General features: G+C 41.3%; 1 protein-coding gene across 1 annotated transcript in view; it reads right to left on the reverse strand.

Moving 5' to 3' along the window:
* The window catches only part of adamts17 (ADAM metallopeptidase with thrombospondin type 1 motif, 17), a 487,878-nt gene that overhangs the window by 259,950 nt on the left and 204,318 nt on the right, over positions 1–23,610 (reverse strand). Inside the window, exons 9-10 of the mRNA XM_050041105.1 lie at positions 18,011–18,151; positions 16,206–16,356 (exon numbers count right to left, since the gene is read on the reverse strand). Coding sequence (XP_049897062.1) covers positions 16,206–16,356; positions 18,011–18,151 — 292 coding nt within the window. The remainder of the gene's footprint in view (positions 1–16,205; positions 16,357–18,010; positions 18,152–23,610) is intronic.

Below are 23,610 nucleotides of genomic sequence, written 5' to 3' on the forward strand. Positions count from 1 at the left end.
TCTCAGCCTGTACCAGAGCATTCATCCATCCACTCTCTTCAAGCCAGTCCCCTAGGAGCTGCAAGCACACACAGATCGAATTTTGTTCATATTACAATAATACAGATCTTTCCTTTTCATGTATGATACTTCTAAGATAGTAAACATAATACATATTTACATCTGACAATGACAGATTAACTTAACAGTAAACTGAAATACCTTCAAGACAGCCATTTCGATGTGAAGCCCACCGAACATGATCACAAAGTGGTCCTCTCCATGGCTGTCTGGCCAGATCCACTGGATCTCCTTGGCTAAGGCATAGAGAGTCTGCAGCAAGCACAGGCACCTGCCCAGGATTCAGGCGATGAACTGCTGCTCTGACAATGTCCATTGAATGTCTTATCATGGCAGCAGAGTGTGCGTTGTCCAGAAATAAAGGCAACAGCGCACTGATGGCTGAAGGGGGGATTACTGTCTGCTGGATATCTGCATGGTAGGCAGACCATGACACCCAGGGTCAGGGTACCTTCAGGCAGTTCGTTTTTTCGTTTTAAACCAAAAACGAAAAAACGGAAATACCATGGTTTCCCCATTTTTTCCTTTTTGGTTTAAAACGAAAAAGCGAGAAAATGGAACCGTTTTTCCGTTTTTGTTGTCAGAATCAAAAAATGAAAAATGACAAAACCAAATTCAAATAACAGCCCGATTTTGTTTTTTTGCAGATTCATTTTTTCATTTATTGTTTTGGACAAAAAGTAGAACTGCGGTGACATCAGAGACGGAAGTAACTTCAAAATAAAAGACAGGAAGATAAGATTGCCTATAAAACTTACAAATATCCTATAAAACTTTCCCATGTATCTTTTATTTCCACTTACACCTGATGTTTTGCGCATTTTGAAAAGCTGCCTGCCATTGCTGTGAGGAACTTTTTATTCATAAAAATAGAAATAAAATGTTATGATAGCAAATTTTATGGCTACAGTAAAACTTGTTGTTCAACCATATATTGCTGTTCAGAGGGAAATCGTCATGCATATTGTTCCCATGAAGGACGTATAGGGATTCCCTCAAAGGTTGTGTTTTAATATTCATTCGCCAAATTGTTTGCAATAAAGTAATCAAGGATATAATAAATTATTGTGTGTGTGCTGCGTTGTTACTGTTAACACGGGTTTTCTCCATAACGCATTGTTGCGTCAGTGAAGTGTCAAGCTGATGTTTGTCCTTTTTACCAGCAGATGGCAGTAGGCCTATGGATTTATTTGCTGTCAATGAAAGCCTGGTTTTCTCTTAGTTTCTGTTGGATTATACAGACCTGCAATTCTTCAGGTTATTGATACGGACAATTCAAATTATATGCAGCATATATTTACTTGTATTCTTTTATATTGTTGTATCACATAGGCCTATGCATTGTTGGCAGAGATGGGCAGCATTTTAATTACATGTATTTAAAATGTCTTATCACCTACTATGACAATAGAAATGTCATACAAAAATATATCCTGTGCCTTTTTTCAAAATCTGATTAATAAAATAAAATAATCAATGATTAATCCATTATTTTTTTTAAATATATAAGTTAGTGGCAGCCCTAACTGTATGCAACACATCTGATTCATGTTATTTTAACCTGTTAGTGTTTCTTGCAATGTCCCTCACAAATAATTGTGAATTTGTTTTGTTTTAACCATTTTTTTTTTAAACAGTTCATCTGCTTTAATCTAAATGTAATTTTGTGCTCCTTTTGTTCTCGTGTTCTTCCAGCTGTTTGCGTTGATGCCTTTATGTTAGCGTCATCATTAGGGGTGGGGGAAAAAATTGATTCACATGAAAATCGCTATTCTTTTCTTCGACGATTCCAAATCGATTTTTTTTTTTCTAAAGCACTAGGATCGGGCATCGTTTGAATTTTATCGATTCCTGTTCTGATTCTTTGAAGAGGTGGGTTCAAAGAAGTTTGCATTGTCTAAATGAGGTGAGTTTTTTTTTGGCGGTTTCTTTGTTGTTTTTCGGTGGCTGCTTCTTCCCTGTTTTACTGGTAGTCGACGGACTGCAAACCAAAGACGAAGCCTCGTCTCGTCTCGTCTCGTCGTCCTCCGCTTATCCGGGTCCGGGTCGCGGGGGCAGCAGCCTCAGCAAAGAAGCCCAGACAGTCCTCTCCCCAGCCACCTCCGTCAGCTCTTCTGAGGGAACCCCAAGGCGTTCCCAGACGAAAGACGAAGCACGGATGAAAATTGTTTACAAACTGTTTAGGGGAATTGAAGTTAAAACTTCTTAATGATTCTGATGAAATTGAAATGTTAGAACAGGTTCAATTTGATTCTCGATGCCCAACCCTAAGCAGCACTTTTAATTTACTTTTTGATAACTTGAATCTATTATTCTTGAAGTCACTGAGAATTCAGTTTTCATTTGTGCAAGTTAAGCATGAATAAATGTTACCTTGTGTCTTAAGTTTGCCTTTGTATGTTTATTGCAATCAGTTGATTTGACTTTTTCAAATATAAAAATGACATAATTTTGTACATACTTTACTCTGCTTTCATGCCATAATTTTCCACACTGTCTCTCTTCGTGCACAGCAGACTGGAGTAGAAATTAAACACCCCATGTACTGAATCAAGAATCAATTTTTGAACCGGGAATCGTTTTGAATCAAGAATCGATTTTGAATCGAATCGTGACCCCAAGAATCAAAATGGAATCGTGAGGTACCCAAAGATTTACATCCCTAGTCATCATGGCTCAGGCAGGATGAAGATGGGGCCTCCGCGCAGTATGTGCTGCTCCTGAGAATCACCGGTCCAAACCTCCCAGCAGACACGTCCTCGGCAACGCTGAGCACAGCGAGAGTCTCCTGACCGTTTCATTTTTAATTCCAGCCAGGACAAAACAGGAGGTTTTTTTTCTTGTGATCATTGAAAAGTAAAGATTTGTTAAAGATTTGTTATCAAACTCCTTGTGGTCCCCACTTTACGCATGTTGTGGTCAACACAAGCCTGGCCTTAATACTAGTAACTTTAACTGGTACACACTACATTTTGAATCTGTCATTACTGTGCCACTTCAATATTATTCAGTTTGGATAAATAGATTAGTTATATTCAAAGTATAAACAAACTGAGGAACGTAAGGGTGACAATGCTGCTAGCATCATTCTATAGGACTATTTAAACAAATACAACACAGACATCAATACAGTTGCTTGGTTTTATGGACTTGCAATCACATCCAGGTCATAAATGATAACATAGTTGTACTTTTTAATCCCAGTTTTCATGAAGTGGATATTTGTCGAGGCTCACTGTTGCAAGACTATGTTATCCCAGTACAGGTCAGGCCCAGCAGTAAGGAGGACCACCCTACACTCCGTCCATAGCAGTCCAGTCTGGAGGGCCTCAATGCAAAGGGCAGCGATGAGGAAACTGCACCTCATTGGGAGGTTGACATAAAAAAGTTTAAATTAAAATAGGAAAGGTTATTAGAACGTAACATAGCAGCTCCTTCACTTGCCTTCATATGAACATTAAAGGTTCCTCATCACATTCAAATGTTCAATAGTAGCTAAGGTGTTTGTATTCATGTATTTATTAGTTTATTTGTGAGGGACATTGCAAGAAACACTAACAGGTTAAAATAATATGAATCAGATGTGTTGCATACAGTTAGGGCTGCCACTAACTTATATATTTTTAAAAAAATAATGGATTAATCATTGATTATTTTATTCGATTAATCAGATTTTGAAAAAAGGCACAGGATGTATTTTTGTATGACATTTCTATTGTCATAGTAGGTGATAAAACATTTTAAATACATGTAATTAAAATGCTGCCCATCTCTGCCAACAATGCATAGGCCTATGTGATACAACAATATAAAAGAATACAAGTAAATATATGCTGCATATAATTTGAATTGTCCGTATCAATAACCTGAAGAATTGCAGGTCTGTATAATCCAACAGAAACTAAGAGAAAACCAGGCTTTCATTGACAGCAAATAAATCCATAGGCCTACTGCCATCTGCTGGTAAAAAGGACAAACATCAGCTTGACACTTCACTGACGCAACGATGCGTTATGGAGAAAACCCATGTTAACAGTAACAATGCAGCACACACACAATAATTTATTATATCCTTGCTTACTTTATTGCAAACAATTTGGCGAATGAATATTAAAACACAACCTTTGAGGGAATCCCTATACGTCCTTCATGGGGACAATATGCATGACGATTTCCCTTATTAGTCTCTGAACAGCAACGTTATGGTTGAACAAGTTTTACTGTAGCCATAAAATTTGCAATCATAACCTTTTTATTTCTATTTTTATGAATAAAAAGTTCCTCACAGCAATGGCAGGCAGCTTTTCAAAATGCGCAAAACATCAGGTGTAAGTGGAAATAAAAGATACATGGGAAAGTTTTATAGGATATTTATAAGTTTTATAGGCAAGCTTATCTTCCTGTCTTTTATTTTGAAGTTACTTCTGTCTCTGATGTCACCGCAGTTCTACTTTTTGTCCAAAACAATAAATGAAAAAATGAATCTGCAAAAAAACAAAATCGGGCTGTTATTTGAATTTGGTTTTGTCGTTTTTCGTTTTTTGGTTCTGACAACAAAAATGGAAAAACGGCTCCATTTTTTTGTTTTTTCGTTTTAAACCAAAAAGGAAAAAACGGGAAAACCATGGTATTTCTGTTTTTTCGTTTTTGGTTTAAAACGAAAAAACGAACTGCCTGAAGGTACCCTGACCACCCAGGTTGGCTTGTTTGTTTCCGCATCATCCAGGGCTGCGTTCACTGTTCTCAGCCACCTGTCTTCTTCCTCTCTTGTTTTTGCTGTCATCTGGAAATCAAGGGGTCTCACAGTGCCTTTTACTGGAGGGGCTATGAATTGCCTTGTCATTCAGGCAACTGGTGGCACATTGGTGTATGCTTGTGGCAGAGGCATGATTGACCTAGTAGATGAAGTAGACTGGTTCATGACAAGCACACCACGGTCAGAGCCTGCACATTCATGTATAGGGTGCTGTATCAAAGAGATACCAGTGCCATGAAAGGAGTCCTTTACTGTTCCAGAGGTTGGATTGTGGTCAGTATTGTCCACCACAGCTGTTGTGAATAGACCATTGCGCATTTTTGGTGGGCATACAACATCTTCCAGCTTGAAGTGTTGGCAGACTCCATTGGCAATGTCAGCTGACACCTGCAGCAGGCGATCATATGACACACAGATACCCAGACTGAAGAGAGTGTCAATTATCCCTCTCTTGCGTGTGACAGCATGGACTTTCAGTGCCACGTGCAATGGAAGTGGAGTTTCCCGATCACGGCTGTGACGCTCTGTATCTGATGACTTTGCTGCCCGTGCATGTTTGACACTGTTGAAAACCAACAGCTGTGAGATTGTAAAAGCGGCAGCTGTAGTTCCTGCTTCCAAAAGCTGAGTCTGGTGTTTGATGTTTGCCCCATCCAGGATCATGTTCACCAAGGCCAAAAGAGATGTAGGTGCAGACTCCTTCTGACAGTTAGGATGGAATGAGCCATCAAAGTTGAACTTGGTAGCAAACATCTCTCTCCTTACCACTTGTACTGCTCTCACTAAATGCATGGCATCACTGTCGTGGTCACAGGCCTTCTTGAGAGCATCTCCAATATCGTACTGAAATGTCAGAAGTGTGTCTCTTCCTTGTGTATATGCCGTTAAATCAGGTAACTGAGATAGAAGCCTGTTCTTCAGTCTGGTTGTGTGGACCCGATTCCCCACTGTGGCACCTAGCTGTTCAAGTCGGACTTGGTACAGGTTACCCAGGTCTGCCAGTTTGAATACTGGGGCACAGACATCACTTCTTCTTTCCTCCATAAAGGCTACTAACTCTGCGAAAGCAATACCGTGCAGGTGAGCCTCTTCCTCATGCCCGTCTTTTGATCCAGCCTGTCTCGCTTTGTTATAGAGCATCCGGAGGCAGTTTCGATGATATTTTGCCTCGAGGGCCATCATGTCTCCAGGTGCAAGTTTCACAAGCAACTCACTGTCCTCTGTTTCCAAAGCAGCTTTTCTTACATTGGAATTTAACTGTTTTGTTGATGCCTCATGTAACACATCAGAGCCAGCTGGCTTGTTGCAGAAGAAGCACACAGGTTCTTTAGTGCAGACATGGCTGTGAGCAGACCGTGTGTGAATCTTAGTTACATTTCACTGTTGTACCTCTTCTAATAACTTCCGCTGTCGTTGCAGTTTCATTTGACTATATCTTAGTCGACAGGACCTGTGCCACTGTGCCCTGTTGGTCATCAGTGTGGCTTCTATGCCATTCCCATCATCTAGCCTGTTCAGGTCCAGCTCAGCTGGTATCTGTTCAATTTCTCGAAATGCAAGGAGATCCCTGGCCAATGACACATAACCACTGCCTACTGGTGGCTTGCTTGAGCGGGCAGGGCATTGCAAAGCTTCTCTGGTTTCAACTTGGCAGAGAGCACAGAGTTCCCAGTTAGTGGGGCAATGCAGTTTAGACTGCTTAGATGTAGTTGGCTGGGCTGGATCAATCAGAGCATGGTGTTTTCACATGATGCAGGGACACTGTCAGTGTTCTGAAGAGTGCAGTATATATAGCTCGCTGACACGTACAAGAATCCTGTAGTGCACAAGAACATACCATATTAGGTGTAAGTGTATATTCATATTATTTTACACATTGTTAAGTTTTTGTATGTTTGGCGCGAGAAATGTTATTAACATCCTCTTTGGAGGAATTAATGTTGAAGAGGTTGGAGGTGGATTTGCTAACATTACACAATAGCTAGCTAGCTAGCTAGCTGTATTTCATTTCATCCATCATCAACATTTTATTTCATTCATCATCAACAGCTAGCTATAGTCTTTGATCAGAAGGAACATGATTAAAATACTCACTTTTCCATACATCAAAATGTCACTCTTCTCTCTCTCGCAGGTGAAGTAGCCAACAGTAAACTGACAAACTGACACATATAGACATGGCTGAGGAAATAACAAGCATATATAATGGCCAATAATGGGTGAAAAGTGGAAAAATGCAATGCTGAGGTCAATGACTCCTCAAGGTCACCAGAGGTCAGATAGAAAGTGGGTCCACGTCTGAAATTAAAACTTGGGATATGTAGATTATATGCTGAAAGTTTCATGCTTTAGTCATAAAATGCACAATTGTTTTGCTTATCTGCCCCACTATTCCACACAGTCCCATCTTTTCCAGTTGCATAGCCCTCACACAGATCTGCTTGATCCTACACTATACAAAATATGGTAAAAGGACCTTCATTTGTATAGCGCCTTTCTAGTCATCTAGTGACCACTCAAAGCGCTTTTTACACTACGAGTCACATTCACCCATTCACACACACATTCATACACTAGTGGCCGAGGCTACCATACAAGGTGCCACCTGCTACTCAGTTTTTAACACACTCACACACCGATGGAACAGCCATCGGGAGCAATTTGGGCTTCAGTATCTTGCTCAAGGATACTTCGACATGCAGCCTGGAGGAGCCCGGGATCGAACTGCTGATATTTCGATTGGTGGACGATCCGCTCTACCTCTGAACCACAGCCGCCCACATACATAAAATACATGCATAAAATTTGTTTTGCAAGTCCAGTAATCTTGCTGAAACTACTGAACGATATATATATATATATATATATATATATATATATATAGAAATATATACATATATATATATATATGTATATATAAATATATAATTAGTAAACGTGTTTTATGAGAGTGGGGGCTTGCGTGTCAGAACATCAGGTGAAAAGGACGGATCATCGGTCTCTTCCTCGTCCAGTTCTTCTTCTCTCATTTCCACCGTTGTGTCTCCCCCCATTTGTCTCTCCCTCAGTCACCTCTCCCCCATCTCATTCTCCGTCACTTATGTCCTGAAGCATCGCCAGAGCTTGTTCGACATTCATCCATTTTCTCCGGATTATAATTAGGCTACACGATCCAAATCCCTCTGCTTTCCTCTTTTCTGTCTGTCTTTCTTTCTGTCTGTCTGTCTGTCAAAACTAGCTTGCATTTTGCAGAGAGATGTTAGAGAGTCTTATTGTGACAATGTTACAAGCATTTGAAAATGGCAGGGAGGTAAAAATGACCCATTGGCAGTTGCTAGTGTTAATAAATAGTAATAGAAATTTTATCACTTGCATCAGATCTTTTGAAATATTGCTTCCATGAATGTGTTTAGACAGACAGCGACAGATCAGTGAGTTCAAATCAGGGGCGTCGTTTCAGCAAAAGCTAAGGTATGGCAATATGACATGACGTCACAGAGCTACTGATGATGGAGTTTCAAAAATATGAACTTACATAAAACTTCACTTTGGTCTTTGACCTGTCAGAAGTACATACTATGCTATTGAAAACTGTTTCAAAGGACATGAAGCAGTTTCTCACATTCATAATACCTCAAGTCTGCATGTAATGCACGACTTGGTGAGAGCAGTGAAAACATCGGACCTATTTCAGCGCATATTTCAGCACCACGGACAGCTAGCGGACGTTTAATTATCTTTTCTTTTCTTTTTTTAAGATATGTTTTTGGGCTTTTTAGCCTTTAATGTATCGGACAGACAAGTGTGAAGGGGGGAGAGAGAGGGCGTGACATGCAGCAAAGGGCCACAGGCTGGAGTCGAACCCGGGCCGCTGCGGCAACAGCCTTGAACATGGAGCGCCTGCTCTATCACTAAGCCACCGGCGCCCCAAGTTTAATTATCATTAGTCATGTGTTTAACTTCACAGAAAATAAAGAAAATAAATTAATTACAACCTCATTTCTAGAAGATAACCAAGGGGTCCAGTGTATGAAACACAGTAAAACAGGACAATTTGGTACAATACTGCATAGGCGAATTTATTGGAGTGTCTCCAGAGACCGAAAATACAAGCTTAACATGCCGACATTAAGAAAAAAAAACAACCCACATACAATCAGACAGGCTTCAAGATATCATTTAGACAGGCTGTCTACAGCAGCAGAGCAAAATATTTTTACAACACACAGATAACTCACATAAGTCATAACTCGCGGAGGAGCGAAGTGGCGAACAATTTGATAACACTCGTATTCACTGATGAGCATATTATTGACCTATTTAAGTGCAATACAATGAAAACAACCAGCCAGTGCGCCTTGGACTATCTAACATATCACATCTGATCACTTGCAACAAATATGAAGGACACTCACAAGTAAGATGACTACAGAGCCTCTCTCTTTTTTTTCTCCCGATTCCAATGTATGGCAGCTGCCATACCTCGCCATACCTAAATGACGCCTATGGTTCAAATAAACACAAGAAGTTTGTGCTCTAGAGAAAGGATCAGCACTCAGTGAATAACCTCCTAAGCCCTATGATAAGCTATTATGGCAAGGCTTAACTATACAGACCAGTGAGCAGTGATAACTAACATGTCTTTGGGGTCATCAGGTGGGAACCTCCTTTCACCAGTGTTTCGTCTAATTGGTCCCACGACACCTCCAGGAGGCTAGACAGTGATCTCTGGCGTCCCAGAGACACTCCCCTAATGCCAGCTCTCACTGCTCCCCACACCAACCCAACAACCTCCTTTATCTTACTTACACATGGCTTTCTCAGCCCAAACAGCACTGCCACCCTCAACAAACCCAGGCTCCATACATGTGAGCTCCAGGTAGAGACAGTGCTAATACTACCTTTCCTAGCACATTCACCATACTCTATTTCACACGCTACACAGCATAGCTCCAATATAAGCTAAAGTTAAAGGAGATAGATAAACTCACAGGATCAGCAAACACACTCACCTTGCAGCATGGTCTCAAACAAAAGAGATTCAAATAGGCCACTCCCACACTTAAATAACCTTCCTCTTCCTGGCTTTTCTCCTGAGAGGACTGATTGGTGGATCTCTCCACCTGATCTCAAGGAGTTATGTACCCTGCTTAGTAGTTCCCCCTGCTGGCCCCCAACTGACATACCGCTAGGTGGCAGTGTTGTATCCCCAAACATAAAACTGCCTTTGCACAAACAGCTTTCTTGTACAAGGCTATAAAGGAATGGAATAATCTTCCAACAGATTTGAAAATCTGTGCTAACTATGAAGCCTTCTCTAGAGAAGCAAAAAAAATGATTTTAAGTAACCAAACCTGTCAGCATTGATTAGGTACTCTGCTGTCGAGGTATGCTGTCCTGTTTTCTTTTTCTTTTCATAAGCGGTTGATCGAGTTACTGTTCCATTGCATATTGGTATAGGTACCCTGTATGTGTCTCCTATTTTAGTGTGTAGATCTATTGCTTATATGACCTGTGATTATCTTGTTCTCATCTTGCACCATGCACTTTATGTAGTAAATTAATCGCCATTTAACACCTGTGAATATCCTGTTCTCATTTTGCACTATGTACTTTAAGTACACCTTACATGAAGACCAAATGAGACATGTGGGTGTTCTATCTGCCTCATTGCACTGCACGCTCTGTATGGGCGTGTGCACCTTGTATGACTGTTTTCTCTGGAACTGTGAGTACTCGCACTTTGGACTCTGTGTGTGCGTCGTCCCATGGATTTCAATGCACTCCATTTTCTTGTACCGTTTCAGTCTGTCTTTTTATATGTCTCTTTGTAATATTTTAATTTTTCTTTTGTTATTTCTTCTTTTGCCTGCCTCAGGGACTGCAGATGGAAACTAGCTAAAAAGCTATAATCTGGTGCAGTGCATCTTTACTCTGTTGAGTCCAATGTTCTCTGTACATGGTCCCTGATAAAAAAAAATAAACGAATAAATAAATAAAAACTTTTCTCATCCAGATCCACTGGCTAGTTCTGGCTGCTTCATCTGATATTTCCCTCACTGTCTTCCTCAAACTCTGTTCCCGTACTCCGAGTTCCCCCAGGAGCGAGACAGCTGATCTTGCTATGAATCCCCTACACCCCACTTCCACTGGACCAAAATCCTAGTTTTCCATCCTCGCTGCTCAGCTTCTGCTCCTAAGTCTGCATACCTAAGCTTTTTTCTTTCATAGGCTTCTTCCACTAAGTCTTTATTTATTTGTATTTGTATTTGTTGACTCACTGACCACAACACTATGTCAGGCCTCTGCTTGGTACAAACTATTTCCTGGGGAACAAGCTTTCCCCCTAAATCTACTTGCATTTCCCAATCACAAGCACCTTCTCGGCGGTCACACCCTTGCCTCCTTACTAACTTATCCCTTCTGTATTTCTCCCCCTCACGGACAAGCTGAATTGCTAAACTGCTATTCTGCTACACCTTCTGAATTTACCTGTCTTCGTTTCCCTTCGATGCCTGCAGCTAAACATTTCAACACTTTGGGCCGAATTCAGAATGAACTGCGGCCGCTGATAGCACCTTGAATTGCACTTCACTTGCACCCGCAGTTTGCTCCGTCTTAACATCCACACACACATTCACAAAGGATACTGCGCTAATGATATACCAGCGCAAACACGCCCACAAAGTTTGGCAGCTGAATGCAGTTTGCCTCTGATTTGCCCCTGATTGCAATTAGCCACATGGCAAAGTATAAATGCTGGTTTTGCGCCAAGAACACCGTGGCAGAACAATGGCAGACTTTGTTTGGCAAAGTACTGAATACTGTATACCCTCATGTAGAGATGTCTGCTGATGAGTCAGTCTAACAGTGTCGGGTGGGTTGAGGCTGTGGATTTGACCAAGTTTGACCACTTTATCACTATTCCCTCTCACTTGTAGCTGTTTTTTCGTTATCTTTTGAATTTAATATGAATTATGGAACTGTTTTTGTTCACGTTTGTTTCCTTCGTTTCGTAAAATAAATTATTGAAAGTTGCTTTTGAAGTGCGTGACAGAAGTGCGTTTTGAGAACGACCGCAGACTGTCACCTGTTCAACGCATCAATATCTTCGGATGCCATTAAAGTAATAATGATTATAATAATAATGTCAAAATATTATTTACAGACTGATTTAACAGACGATCACTGCTGCCACGATCACTGGAAAGTCTGGGCGAGAGGCTTCCACAGAGGAGCGCCCAGTTTGCACCAGCTTTCTAAAGATGTTATTTACTTAACTCAAACCGCGTGTGGCTATTCGCACTGGTGTTAGTGAATTAGACGTTGTTTATCAATGAGGCTCATTTGCATAGATTAGACGTTGTTTATCAATGAGGCTCATTTGCATAGAAAGGGGCAATTTTTGCGCCAAATATATGCTGTTATGGTCCGGCTCTAAGACCATCACAAATAAGGAAACACATGGAGAGTTCCATAAAAATAAGTAATTTATTTTAACAAGAATTCAAGAATAAATATAACCATAATATAACCAAGATAATGCAAAACTAAACTATACCAAAACTAAAGAACGAAGTAAACGCAATCAACGCAGCATGATGCCAGGGGGGAAAAGAAGAGACACCAAGTTCCCAGGAGGGTGGGTTTTAAAGGGCTGAAGACAGTGGCCAGCTGCCTCCAATCACCTTGACGAATCAAGCCACCAGCACTCTGAAACGAAAGAGCACAAACACCAACAACACCAACAACACCAACACCAAACCCTAGTGGAGGCCCTGGGGCCGTCACAATGCATATTACCTCATTTAAATACGTGCAAATAACACCGGAGCACCGAGACGCAATCTGCTTGGCAGCGCAGTTAGTGGAGCATTTCACCCTCTGTGCGTGCTTTGTGAATTAGACGGTATCTGTTTGCTCCATTTTTACCGGTTTAGCAGCTGCAAAAGCCACGCAATCCTTTTATGAATTCGGTCCTTGGTTATGTCGCCATGTATATCGGCCTTGTGACAAGGTAACTTTACAGCCTGACAGAATATGCTTTAAGGTTGTGGTACCTGAACACAATGGGCATGATGGTTCCCCATTTACCCACAGTTTTAGGTTCTGGGGGGTTGGCAACACATTGCATGTAGCCCCTACCAGGAATCTAATACGATTCTCCTCCATACTCCACAGGTCCCTCCAACTAAGCTTCCTCTTCTCTACACTTTCCCAATTCAACCACTGTCCCTGCTTAGCCTGGGCCACTACCTTTGCACCCCTTAATATCTCCTCCTGTCTACGTATCTGTTCCACAACCAGTTTTCTTTTATCTTTGAGACCTGCTTTATTCCATACCGGTTTGCCTGAGCCAAGCCCCAGGCCTCCCCGGCCAAACTGAATATTACTTACAATCTCTGCATGCCTAAGAACTGCCTCTGCCTCCTGAACTGCCAATCTTGGGTTCCACTTCCTCCCCTTGGTTGGATTTGGAACTACACTCCTAACTACCACGTTCCTCCCCTTGGTTGGATTTGGAACTACACTCCTAACTACCACGTCCTTACTCCCAGATAACAAGACCTCTGTCCTGACCTTGGTACATTTAAATTCCTCTGTTAAACTAGATACTGGCAGCTGAAGTATCCCCTTTCCATACAATGTAACACTACTTAGGCACCTAGGAGCGCCCAACCACTTCCTAATATAGGAGCTAACCGGCCTTTCAATTCTCTCCACAACGAATATTGGAATTTCATAAATTGACAATTGCCACATTAACCTAGGATATAGCCCAAATTGCAAACACCACAACTTCAACTTTCCTGGAAGTTCTGATTTATCTATTCTATCCAATCCTTCAGCCACATCTTTTCTAAATTTCACCATCTGTTCCTCATCATTTAACTCCACATTGTACCACCTACCTATGCTCTTTACTGACTTTTCCCTAATTGTAGGGATTTCCTCATCATCTATGACAAACTTCCTATCACTTAACTTCCCTCTACGTATCAAGATGCTTCTAGACTTACTACGCTTGATCTTCATGCTGGCCCACTTGAGGTTCTTATTTACCTTCTCTAGTAGCCTCTTTTGTACATGGCATTGTTGTGGTCACGAGTGTCATGTCATCCATGTAAGCCCTAACTGGTGGAAGATGCAACCCGTTCTGCCGTCTCTCCCCACCTACCACCCACTCAGAAGCCCTGATGATTACTTCCATCGTCATAGTAAATGCTAATGGAGAAATTGTACACCCTGTCATGATGCCTATTTCTTGCCTCTGCCAACCTGTTGTGAAACCTGCCGTACTTAGACACAACCTAATATCCTGAAAATATGCTTTCACTTTGTTAACAACTACCTGTGGCACTTTGAAGTAATCAAATGCACTCCAAATGAGGCTATGCGGTACTGAACCAAACGCATTTGCAAGATCTAAAAATATTACATGCAGGTCCCTTTTTTTTAATCTTCGCTGACTGAATCTGGTGCCAGATCATGCTAGTATGCTCTAAACACTCTGCAAAACCTGGTATTCCTGCCTTCTACACTATAGTATCTATTATGCTATTCCTTTCTAAGTAGCTAGCTAATCTCTGCGCTACTACACTAAAGAAAATTTTCCCCTCTACATTCAAGAGAGAAATCATCCGGAATTGGCTAAGGTCCACAGACTCCTCCTTAGGAATGAGGACACCCCCTGCCCTACGCCATGCTCTTGGGATAATTTGTTTCTCCCAAATTATTCTTAGCTGTTTCCACAAAAATTTAAGGATATCAGGTGCACTTTTATAAACCCAGTAGGGGACTCCATTAGGCCCTGGGGCCGAAGAAGCCTTTGCATGCCTGACCACCTCCTGAACTTCCTTCCACCTAGGTGGCCTGACATCCATCTCATGCTCTATTCCTCCTAATGGAGGGATATCCGGCGGGAAACCTACTATCCTATTCTTCTCTAAATCTGAATATGTATTTCTCAAATATTCTTCAACCTCTAGCCTTTCTGCTATGAGCTGCCCTCCCTTTTCCTGGCTGAACAATCCTTTAACAAACTTAAAAGGGTCCCTGAAAAAACCTGTCCTTACATGTTCCTTCTTCCTCCTCTTTTTCAGATGCTCTGCCCTCTAAGAACTGCTAGCCTGCTTCTCAACTCCTCTTGCAACATTAATTCCCTCCCTTTCTTCTTCTGTAGCCTTTTTCCACTGCTTTCTTAACTGTTTCCTTTCCTTAACTAACTTCTCTATTTCTCCTTGCTGCCTAGACTTACCTGACTGTACCCTCTCACTCCTCTTTCTCTCATGCACCCCAAACCTCTCTGCACCATATCAGTAAATTATATCTCCCATCTTTTCTAACTTTTCTATTGCATTTCCTCTAAGCCTGCTTAAGATTACTGACAAATCTCTATTAACTATCTCCCATTCTTTACTGTCATTTGCCCTAGGCCATCTAACTCTAACCTTTTGCTCCATGGTTCTCTCTCTGACTGGCATACTGACCTCAGTGTCACCTGCATCCTCTCTTACTACCCCCTCCTCCTCCTCCTCAGTGGCAGTGTTACTGATATCCTGCGAACTGTGGTTTTCTACCTGCCACTGGACTTCATCCGACTGACTCGACTGACTTCTTAGCAATCTAACAGCACTATAAATTACATTTATATAGCCATAATAATGGTATTATATATATATATATATATATATATATATAGTGATAATCATTAAATATGCTCTGTATGGGAAGCTCTCTCAGTAATAAGAGGCGCAGTAAACCGCTTCAGCTTCAACACTCACTGCTCCTCCTGGTGGATAGACAGACCATTGCAACTGGTTTCTACAAATTAAACTTAGGGGCGTTACCAGTCGGCCCCGTATTCTCTACGTCATCGCGGGGGATCTCATTAAAGCTATGAGCCTGGCCAGGTGACGACAGGGACCTGTCACGGATCGGTCATGGCTCCACCACAGACCAAACGGAAATTTGAAGTGGCTGCATCTGTAAGTGTTTTCTTTATTTTTTTGAGCAGTGTATATTGTGGTATCCGCACGTATTCGGGTAGGCATATCCTGATTGGCTGGCTACGTTGATGCAAATCTCAGTTGGCCAATGCGTGCTTGTGATAAGAGGAGTATAACCCAAAGAGTTCAGCAGAGGGCCCTGTCTGTGCTAGAACCAAAAACTTTGTTCCGTTTTTTGTGTTACACATAAGAAACAAACAAACACTGTATCTTCCATGCCAGGTAATATCTCTCTGTCCTTTGTTAGAATAACTCTGCTCTTACACACTGTAAACATTAGTGGATCACCTGTCCTGGTTGGGTTAGTTATACAATAAACATGTAATGAAAAATTAATTTTGTGACATTTAATATACTAGAACAAATGAAGTATGTTGTACCTCCATGTCATTACAGAAAGAGGCATTGGTTCCAAACAGGATCTGGCACTGTTCATCCACACTGTAGTGCATGCCTGGCAGCTTGGGAGGGAGCCGGACCTGGTAACGGCTCCGGAGGTCTGTGTGCAGCAGACAGGCACTGGCTTTGGACCTGTTTGAATGACATACAAAATAAGGTTTCATAACGTTCTTACCAGTGAATTGTTTTCTCCTTTCATTGCCAAAACTGGATCCAAAAGAAACTTACACTAGGGAAGATTTGAACAATGTTAGTTATTTTAAAAACAGTTGCAGATGAGCATCATTGGTGTCTGTAAAAGATATACAGTATGAGCCAAAGCAAAGACTGTGTGTGAAGTGTGTTTTCTATCTGCTATTTGTGTTGTTTTCCAGGACTGATAAGGATAATTACCCAGCAGAGATAAGTCAGTCCAAAATGAGAAGGTAGGTGCAGCAACCTACTGGCCCCAGTGGTGAAAAAAGTGTTAAAAACCAAATGTGGCTATGCAACCAAAGTCCTACCTAAAATGTGCTTAAAGAACTCACTGTGAAGAATAGCCCCTTCTGATGTGTTATCTATACAATAAGTGGATTATTGATGCTGCTACACCCTACCCCCTCCTTGTGTCACCTTAGCTCCCAGCAGGAGCTATAAACAAAGCTCTCTGACATGAATATGGAATATGGAATAATAAGGAGGTAGCAACAAAACTCCACCTAATGGAGGCTTATGGTGCCCCAGATTCAAATGTCCAAAAACACAGCTGGTGCAGCTTATTGTTTTCTTCTACTCAAAGCACCCAAAAAAATTTGCATTTGCAAACATTTGCAATGAAAAAACAGCAATGTCTCCATCTAAAAATCACAATTTACTTTTCTTAAGACAATCTGTCTACCAAACTACACCTGCCAACTGCATCATTGCACAGCAAGAAGTGTGCATCCACTGCTAGCTCACCTAGCACCACTAAGCTACCTAATATTACAGTTTAGCTGAAAAGGACACCATTAATGTTTACATCTCCTGCTGCCACGAGCATGAGCCTCTCATCCATGAATAGATGCTCTCTTCCCTCTGCATAGTAATACGGTTCATGGATGTGGTTGGTTGAAAGAAAATAGTTCCTACATGAAACTAACACTAACTTACATTAAGTAATTGGGTCATGATTTCTGGAAAGAAACATTGCTGTTGATTTTTTCAAACATTATTTTTGTTTATTGTGCTTTGAGCACCACAAGTCGAGTGCCATCTAGTTCCATTCAACAGAGGGCAGCCATTTCTACAGCAGATATCTCCAACCCTTTAGGAGAGGCGGGAATATATGACTGCCTTGACGGTGAGAGTGCAGTGACTACTGACAACACCAGTGTTATAAAAACTGACATTATGAAATAAAATGCATCAATATTAAAAGGGTTAGGGTAAAATTCTGAATGTGACATGAAATTAAGGAGAGGGATTTGTCTGCAGTGAAATAAAAAAATATATTTAATAGAACTATGATAATTTAATTTTTTCAGGCATTTCCTAAATTGTTGGTTGAATTATTTTTACACAATTTAGTGATATGAATATCTATTTTATGATGTCTTTATTTTATATTGAGTTTCAAAGGAAGAACACGTTTCAATGCATGATTTGACATTATGCAAGATCATTTGCACATCTGTAAACAATTCAAAAAATCTCAGAACACAAATCTTCAGCCACACAATGTCCTGATTTCACTTCCATAATAGGGACAGAAAGGTGACCAATGGTGGTTCATGTTACAACAGGGGAGCAACTAGCTGTATCTCACCTGAGAAAGTTCTCAAGGTCATCACGACTGCAGGAGGACCAGGACAGGTCACTGGGGTTTCTTCCTTTCACCCATTCACCAGACATGATGTGGGAGTATCCAGTGCAGGTGTCATGGTCATCATCATGGCTCATTCCCATGCTGAGGACAAGATGTGGATATACAAACATTGCGTCAAAGAGCAGTCATGTTAATGGGTTTACAATGTAGTGAGTCCCTGTGATCTGTAGAGGTAAAAATCGGTGCCTGGAATTGGGCCTGTAGGCTCCCGACCTTGTCCTCAACGTTACTTCTCAGTTGTCCTCTGATGTCGATCTGGTACCTTGGATTCAGCTAATCAGTACACAAAGAAACACTGGAGACAGGCAGAATCCGATGCAATCGAGTTTAATGTGTTCACAAGCTTCAACACATACAACTCATCGAGTCAAGCCCCGGAGCTGGACTGAAAATCTACTTTCAGCGCGTCTGCTTTTATGCTGGTGGAGACTGGAGAGAGTCTCCACCTCCTTCTGCTAATCCATCCCACTTCAATGCAAAGCTATTGGTGGCAATCTTTTTCCTTTTGTCCAATCGCGAACAGGCCCGGTTTTAATGGTGTATCACTTTCAGTTTTGAGCCTGGAATTTCCCAAATCTCCCACCCTTAGCTTCAATTTTGCTTTCACTTTATTTTTTAAAAAACATGTGAATCTTAGGGACTTTCTTTATGCAGTCCCTTGTACTCTTATGCAATATGAACCTTTCAATGTGCATCAGGTAGTACAAACATTTGAATGTGTGTGTGTGCTATCATTATACAGAACATGATTGGTTATATGTGTGCTCTGTAGTGTGGATACAATGTCGACTCATAACCCTAATTTGTGAATACTTTAACATGTATAACAGTGCTTTAACACATATAGATGCATTTCAATCGGTATGATGGTTATATGGCTTTGTTTCTTAATCAACTTATGCAGTATAACACTTTTACTTGATTAGGGATTAACTCTTACACTACAGATCCACAGATGGTCATCTCAGTGGATCCCATTTAAATTGAGACAAAAAATTGAGTTTTAAACTCATGTTTGCTGTTGGTTATAATTATGGTTAGATTCACATATGTTGACAATGTATCTGAAAATTAAATGAATAAAATCCCAAATCTGAAACTTTATTTACCAAACATTATACAAATGTCCCACCTTTTTCGACACATTTTTGTGTTCATGCAGTACGCTTACAAATTCATATGCCTCTCATTCAAAGTGTAGGAACAAACAGTGTCCCTTCAAAGAAGTAATGAAAAATAAATCTGACAAAAGGAGGCCCCTATTTGACTACGGATTCATCACCTTCCTTAAATCATACCATCTCTATGGGGGCTAATCGCCAAAGACTTTCCATATTTATTACTTCCGCCAAGGAAGTTATGTTTTCGCTGGTGTTGGTCTGTTTGTCTGTTTGTCTGCAAAATAACTTGAAAAAGGAACAGATGATAAAATTTTGCTGGTGATCGGTTAAAGCAAAGTGGATAAAATAATGAAATGGCGGGAAATCTGAGCTGCTTGGCGGAGGTCTGCGCTCTCTGAATGCTCTACCTTTATTTTATTCATATGTTCACATGTTAACAAATATTCTTTTACCATAAAAATAAGTCTCTCTTGATTGCTTTGTCAGTGATGTCAACGTCAGACACAGACACCAAAAGGCCCCTTTCGTACCAGTATGATAGGCTGCTGGGAAGCATCAGCGGCTAACGTGGCTGGACGGAACCCACTGTTATGATACCCTGCCGGTCAGCCGGGTGCCACCTATCGTTGCAGTATGATATGCAGCTGGATGACATCAGTTTGAAATGCTGTAGGTAACAGCATAAGGAGCTGAGAAGTCCTGAGAGGTTGGGTGTGCGGGGGTGGTGGATGGGTCCAACAAACTCTGGACTTTCAACTGGGACCCCATTATTACCTACCTGTATGAACACAGATCCGAGCCATGATGTTTTTCTAATCCTGACCATGTATTTTTGTTGACGTCCTGGCGTTGGTTGTGGTGTCCCAGATGCAGGAGGATACCTAGCACGTAATATTCAATTTTTTCAGCCAAGGCAACGTAATTTCGTTCACGTGCACTGCCTCTATGTGTATGCATGAATGACAATAATGTTTTATCTTATCTTATGTAGACATGAAATTCCACTGACAAAGCGGTGATACATGACAACTTGGGAGGAGCACACGTTGCAAATACATTGTCATTGATGGTGACACAATTAGCATGTTGTCAGACACATATAGTCTTGGGATGCTGCTTGGCTGTTAACTCAAAGCTTCATGCTGACACTCTGGACTGTTTATTGTTTGTTCTTTTGTCTACGGATTCTGTTGTTTTTTTGACTAAGTGACTAAGCCTCTAAACCCGTAGGCGATGGATATAAGGATAAGGATATAAAAATAATAATAATAATAATGCATCAGATTTATATAGCACTTTTCAGGACACTCAAAGATGCTTTACAGGGCTGAAAAATAACAATGATAAAATAAAAATGGAAAATGAAAAATGACTGTTGGAAACTAGGGAAATGCCAGTTTGAACAGATGGGTTTTTAACAGTGATTTGAAAGTCTGTAGGGAGTCTGCATTTCTGGTGTTGAGTGGGAGGGAGTTCCAGAGGGTTGGGGCACCAGCAGCGATGAGGTGAGTAACCGGGCAGCAGAGTTCTCTATTTGTTGGGGTTTTTGAAGGCTGTTATGGAAGACCATAGAGAATGCTATTACAGTAGTCAAGTCTGGAGGTTGTAAAGGCGTGGATGAGTATTTCTGCAGTGGAGTGGGTGAGGGAGGTGCGGAGACGGGCAATGTTGCGGACAGGGGCGCAACTACCTACTTTCTGAGGGGTATGCAGACACATAAAAAAGACTTATAAAATATAAGACTATTAGTACAGACTTTTATTTTAAGTTACATAGTACAGCAGGTGATCAGCTCAATCAAAAACAAAAAATAATGCATAATAATGTAATAACATGTAACAGCAGCGGCACCCAGTGCTCAATATATTCTCTGTAGTGGAAATATGAAATTATGACATCTGAACAACAGTTTGTTCTCTATGTAACAATATTACCACTAAATTGTTACATGTCGTGCCTTTGCACTCGCCCATTTGTCAAGAATGGCATCAAATGAAATAGACCATGCCACACTGTTTTCAATAGAGATCACTGCTAACTGGGTCAAGCGATCATTGCTCATACACGAACGAAGGTATGTTTTGATAAGCCATCACCGACCTCATGTCTGTCTCCACCCCTTGCCTGTGTTCTTCTCTGCTAAGTTATATGGTCAAACAAGCATTATTTAATAGCTTTGAATAAATTACACATCTTGCTAATGCAATTTTTCAATATAAATAATATTTAGAAATTAATCACTTGGTATCAAGTGGCTGTTCCTACACTTCCACCTAATATTAGACCAACCTGTCGCCTTCCCCTGTCTGTCCTGATTCTTTTTCTGTCTTCTTCTCTTCTTTCTCTCCATCCTCACACCTGAACAACGTGAACTTTGTGTTAAGGAGGTTTCAAAAATACAGCAGTCAAACCACATATAAAAAACATGATTTTTTTATTTTAAATGATATCCTTATTGGATATCAGTTACTGATTGGATGCTGCATCTGATCAGACTTATCAGATACATCACAACAGCACTGTAGTGTTATATCCGAGTGAAGACATTTAAACTCAAGTGTATCACTCCCAAGTTCTATAATTTATCTGTTTTATGATTCACCATCTAGTTAAAAACCCTCAGAGGTCTAAGCCCTTTTTTCTCCCTTTAGGTCCGCCTGCCATCTAAATGCACAAATAAGAATCTACACATTATTTACTTGATCTACACTCTTCTATTCTTACTTCAGGTGCCTCAGTAGTTCAGTGAATAGAGTAAATCCACAGATCACGATAAAAAACGTTCAGTATTATGACGGATTTAAAGGCCAAGACTCCAAAAAGTCACTGAACTTCAAGGCTGGATTACAAAGCATCTGAAAGGGCTACGATCATGTCGGACCCCTCTTTGAAACGGCGCAGTCGTCAACTTTCCGGATCTTTTTGCCGTAAGTCTCTATCACACACCACTGCCGAGTTATAATCCAATTAGTAAATAGAGTGTTTGGACGACATCCGAGACTTCCGATTACTATCTGAACAACAAAATAACCACAAACAAGCTCCTTTATTTTTCTTGCCATGATCTGTTATATTGTAAATACTGATCAGTACACAGTTGCAAGACAACTGTAACCTGTCCTTTTACTAGTAGTAGCTTTAGCTAACCTGATTATTTACAAGCCTCCTCTTACACTGACATAACTTACCTACTGTCTTTCAACCACTTTGAAATGCCTTTTTTCATCCCAACGAACTCTTTCTCCTTCTCCCTCTTCTGAGGGGAGGTGAAGGAGCGGAGGGGCGCCTAATCAGTGACATGCCTCTGTTATTGATCATATCATTTACACATGCACAAACAGCTGTTAAATACAGAAAATGCCGACTGGAAATAATTTCCCCCTCATCGCTTTGGCGCCCCCTCTAGCGCGGCGCCCCTATGCGCCGCATATAGTGCATACCCACTTTTTGCGCCACTGGTTGCGGAGATGGAAGAATGATGTCCTGGTGATGTTGTTGATATGGGGTTTGAAGTAGAGAGTGGGGTCAATTATGATATCAAGGTTTCGTACTGAGAGGGAGGAAGTAATATTGTGACTGTCGATGTGGAGGGACAAGTCCTGAGGAGAGGGTAGGAGAGCTTCAGGTCTAGTAATGATGAGTTCTGTTTTATTGCTGTTTAGTTTCAGGAAGTTGTTGTCCATGCAGGATTTGATGTCAGTCAGGCAGTTTGTGATGGTGGAAAGAATGACTGGAGTGATGGATTTGGTGGAGATGTATGGCTGGGTGTCGTCGGCATAACAGTGGAAGTGTAGTCCGTGGTGGCGTATGATATTTCCAAGGGTTAACATGTAGAGGATGAAGAGGAGGGGGCCAAGCACCAAGCCTTGAGGGACACCGTGGGTGACTGGGGTGATGTGGGACTTGCAGTTGCTGATGGATATGTAGTGTTGACGATCGTAAAGGTAGGAGGTGAACCAGGTGAGTACCAAGCCGGTGATACCAAGAGATGACTGTAGATGGTTGATTAGGATTGAATGATCGATGGTATCGAAAGCGACGCTGAGGTCGAGGAGGAGGAGGTCATTGGTGACTTTCAATAAGGCTGTGTCACTGCTGTGGTGAGAGCGGAAACCAGATTGGAATGTTTCGAAGAACTGGCAGGAGTGGAGATATTGGTGGAGTTGGGTGTAGATGGAGCGTTCCAGTATTTTGGAGAGCAGTGGGAGATTGGAGATGGGTCTGAAGTTGTCCAGGTTTTCTGGGGTCAGGCCAGGTTTTTTCAGGATGGGAGTGATTGTAGCAAGCTTGAGTGAGGGTGGGACAGAGCTAGTGGTGAGGGAAGAGTTAATGATGTTGGTAATGAGTGACATGAGAGAGGGAAGACAGGCCTTGATGAGGGGGGATGGGATGGGGTCAAGATGGCAGGCGGTGAGTTTC

The sequence above is a fragment of the Epinephelus moara genome, chromosome 1 (genome assembly GCF_006386435.1).
Source record: "Epinephelus moara isolate mb chromosome 1, YSFRI_EMoa_1.0, whole genome shotgun sequence".
NCBI lineage: Eukaryota > Metazoa > Chordata > Actinopteri > Perciformes > Serranidae > Epinephelus > Epinephelus moara.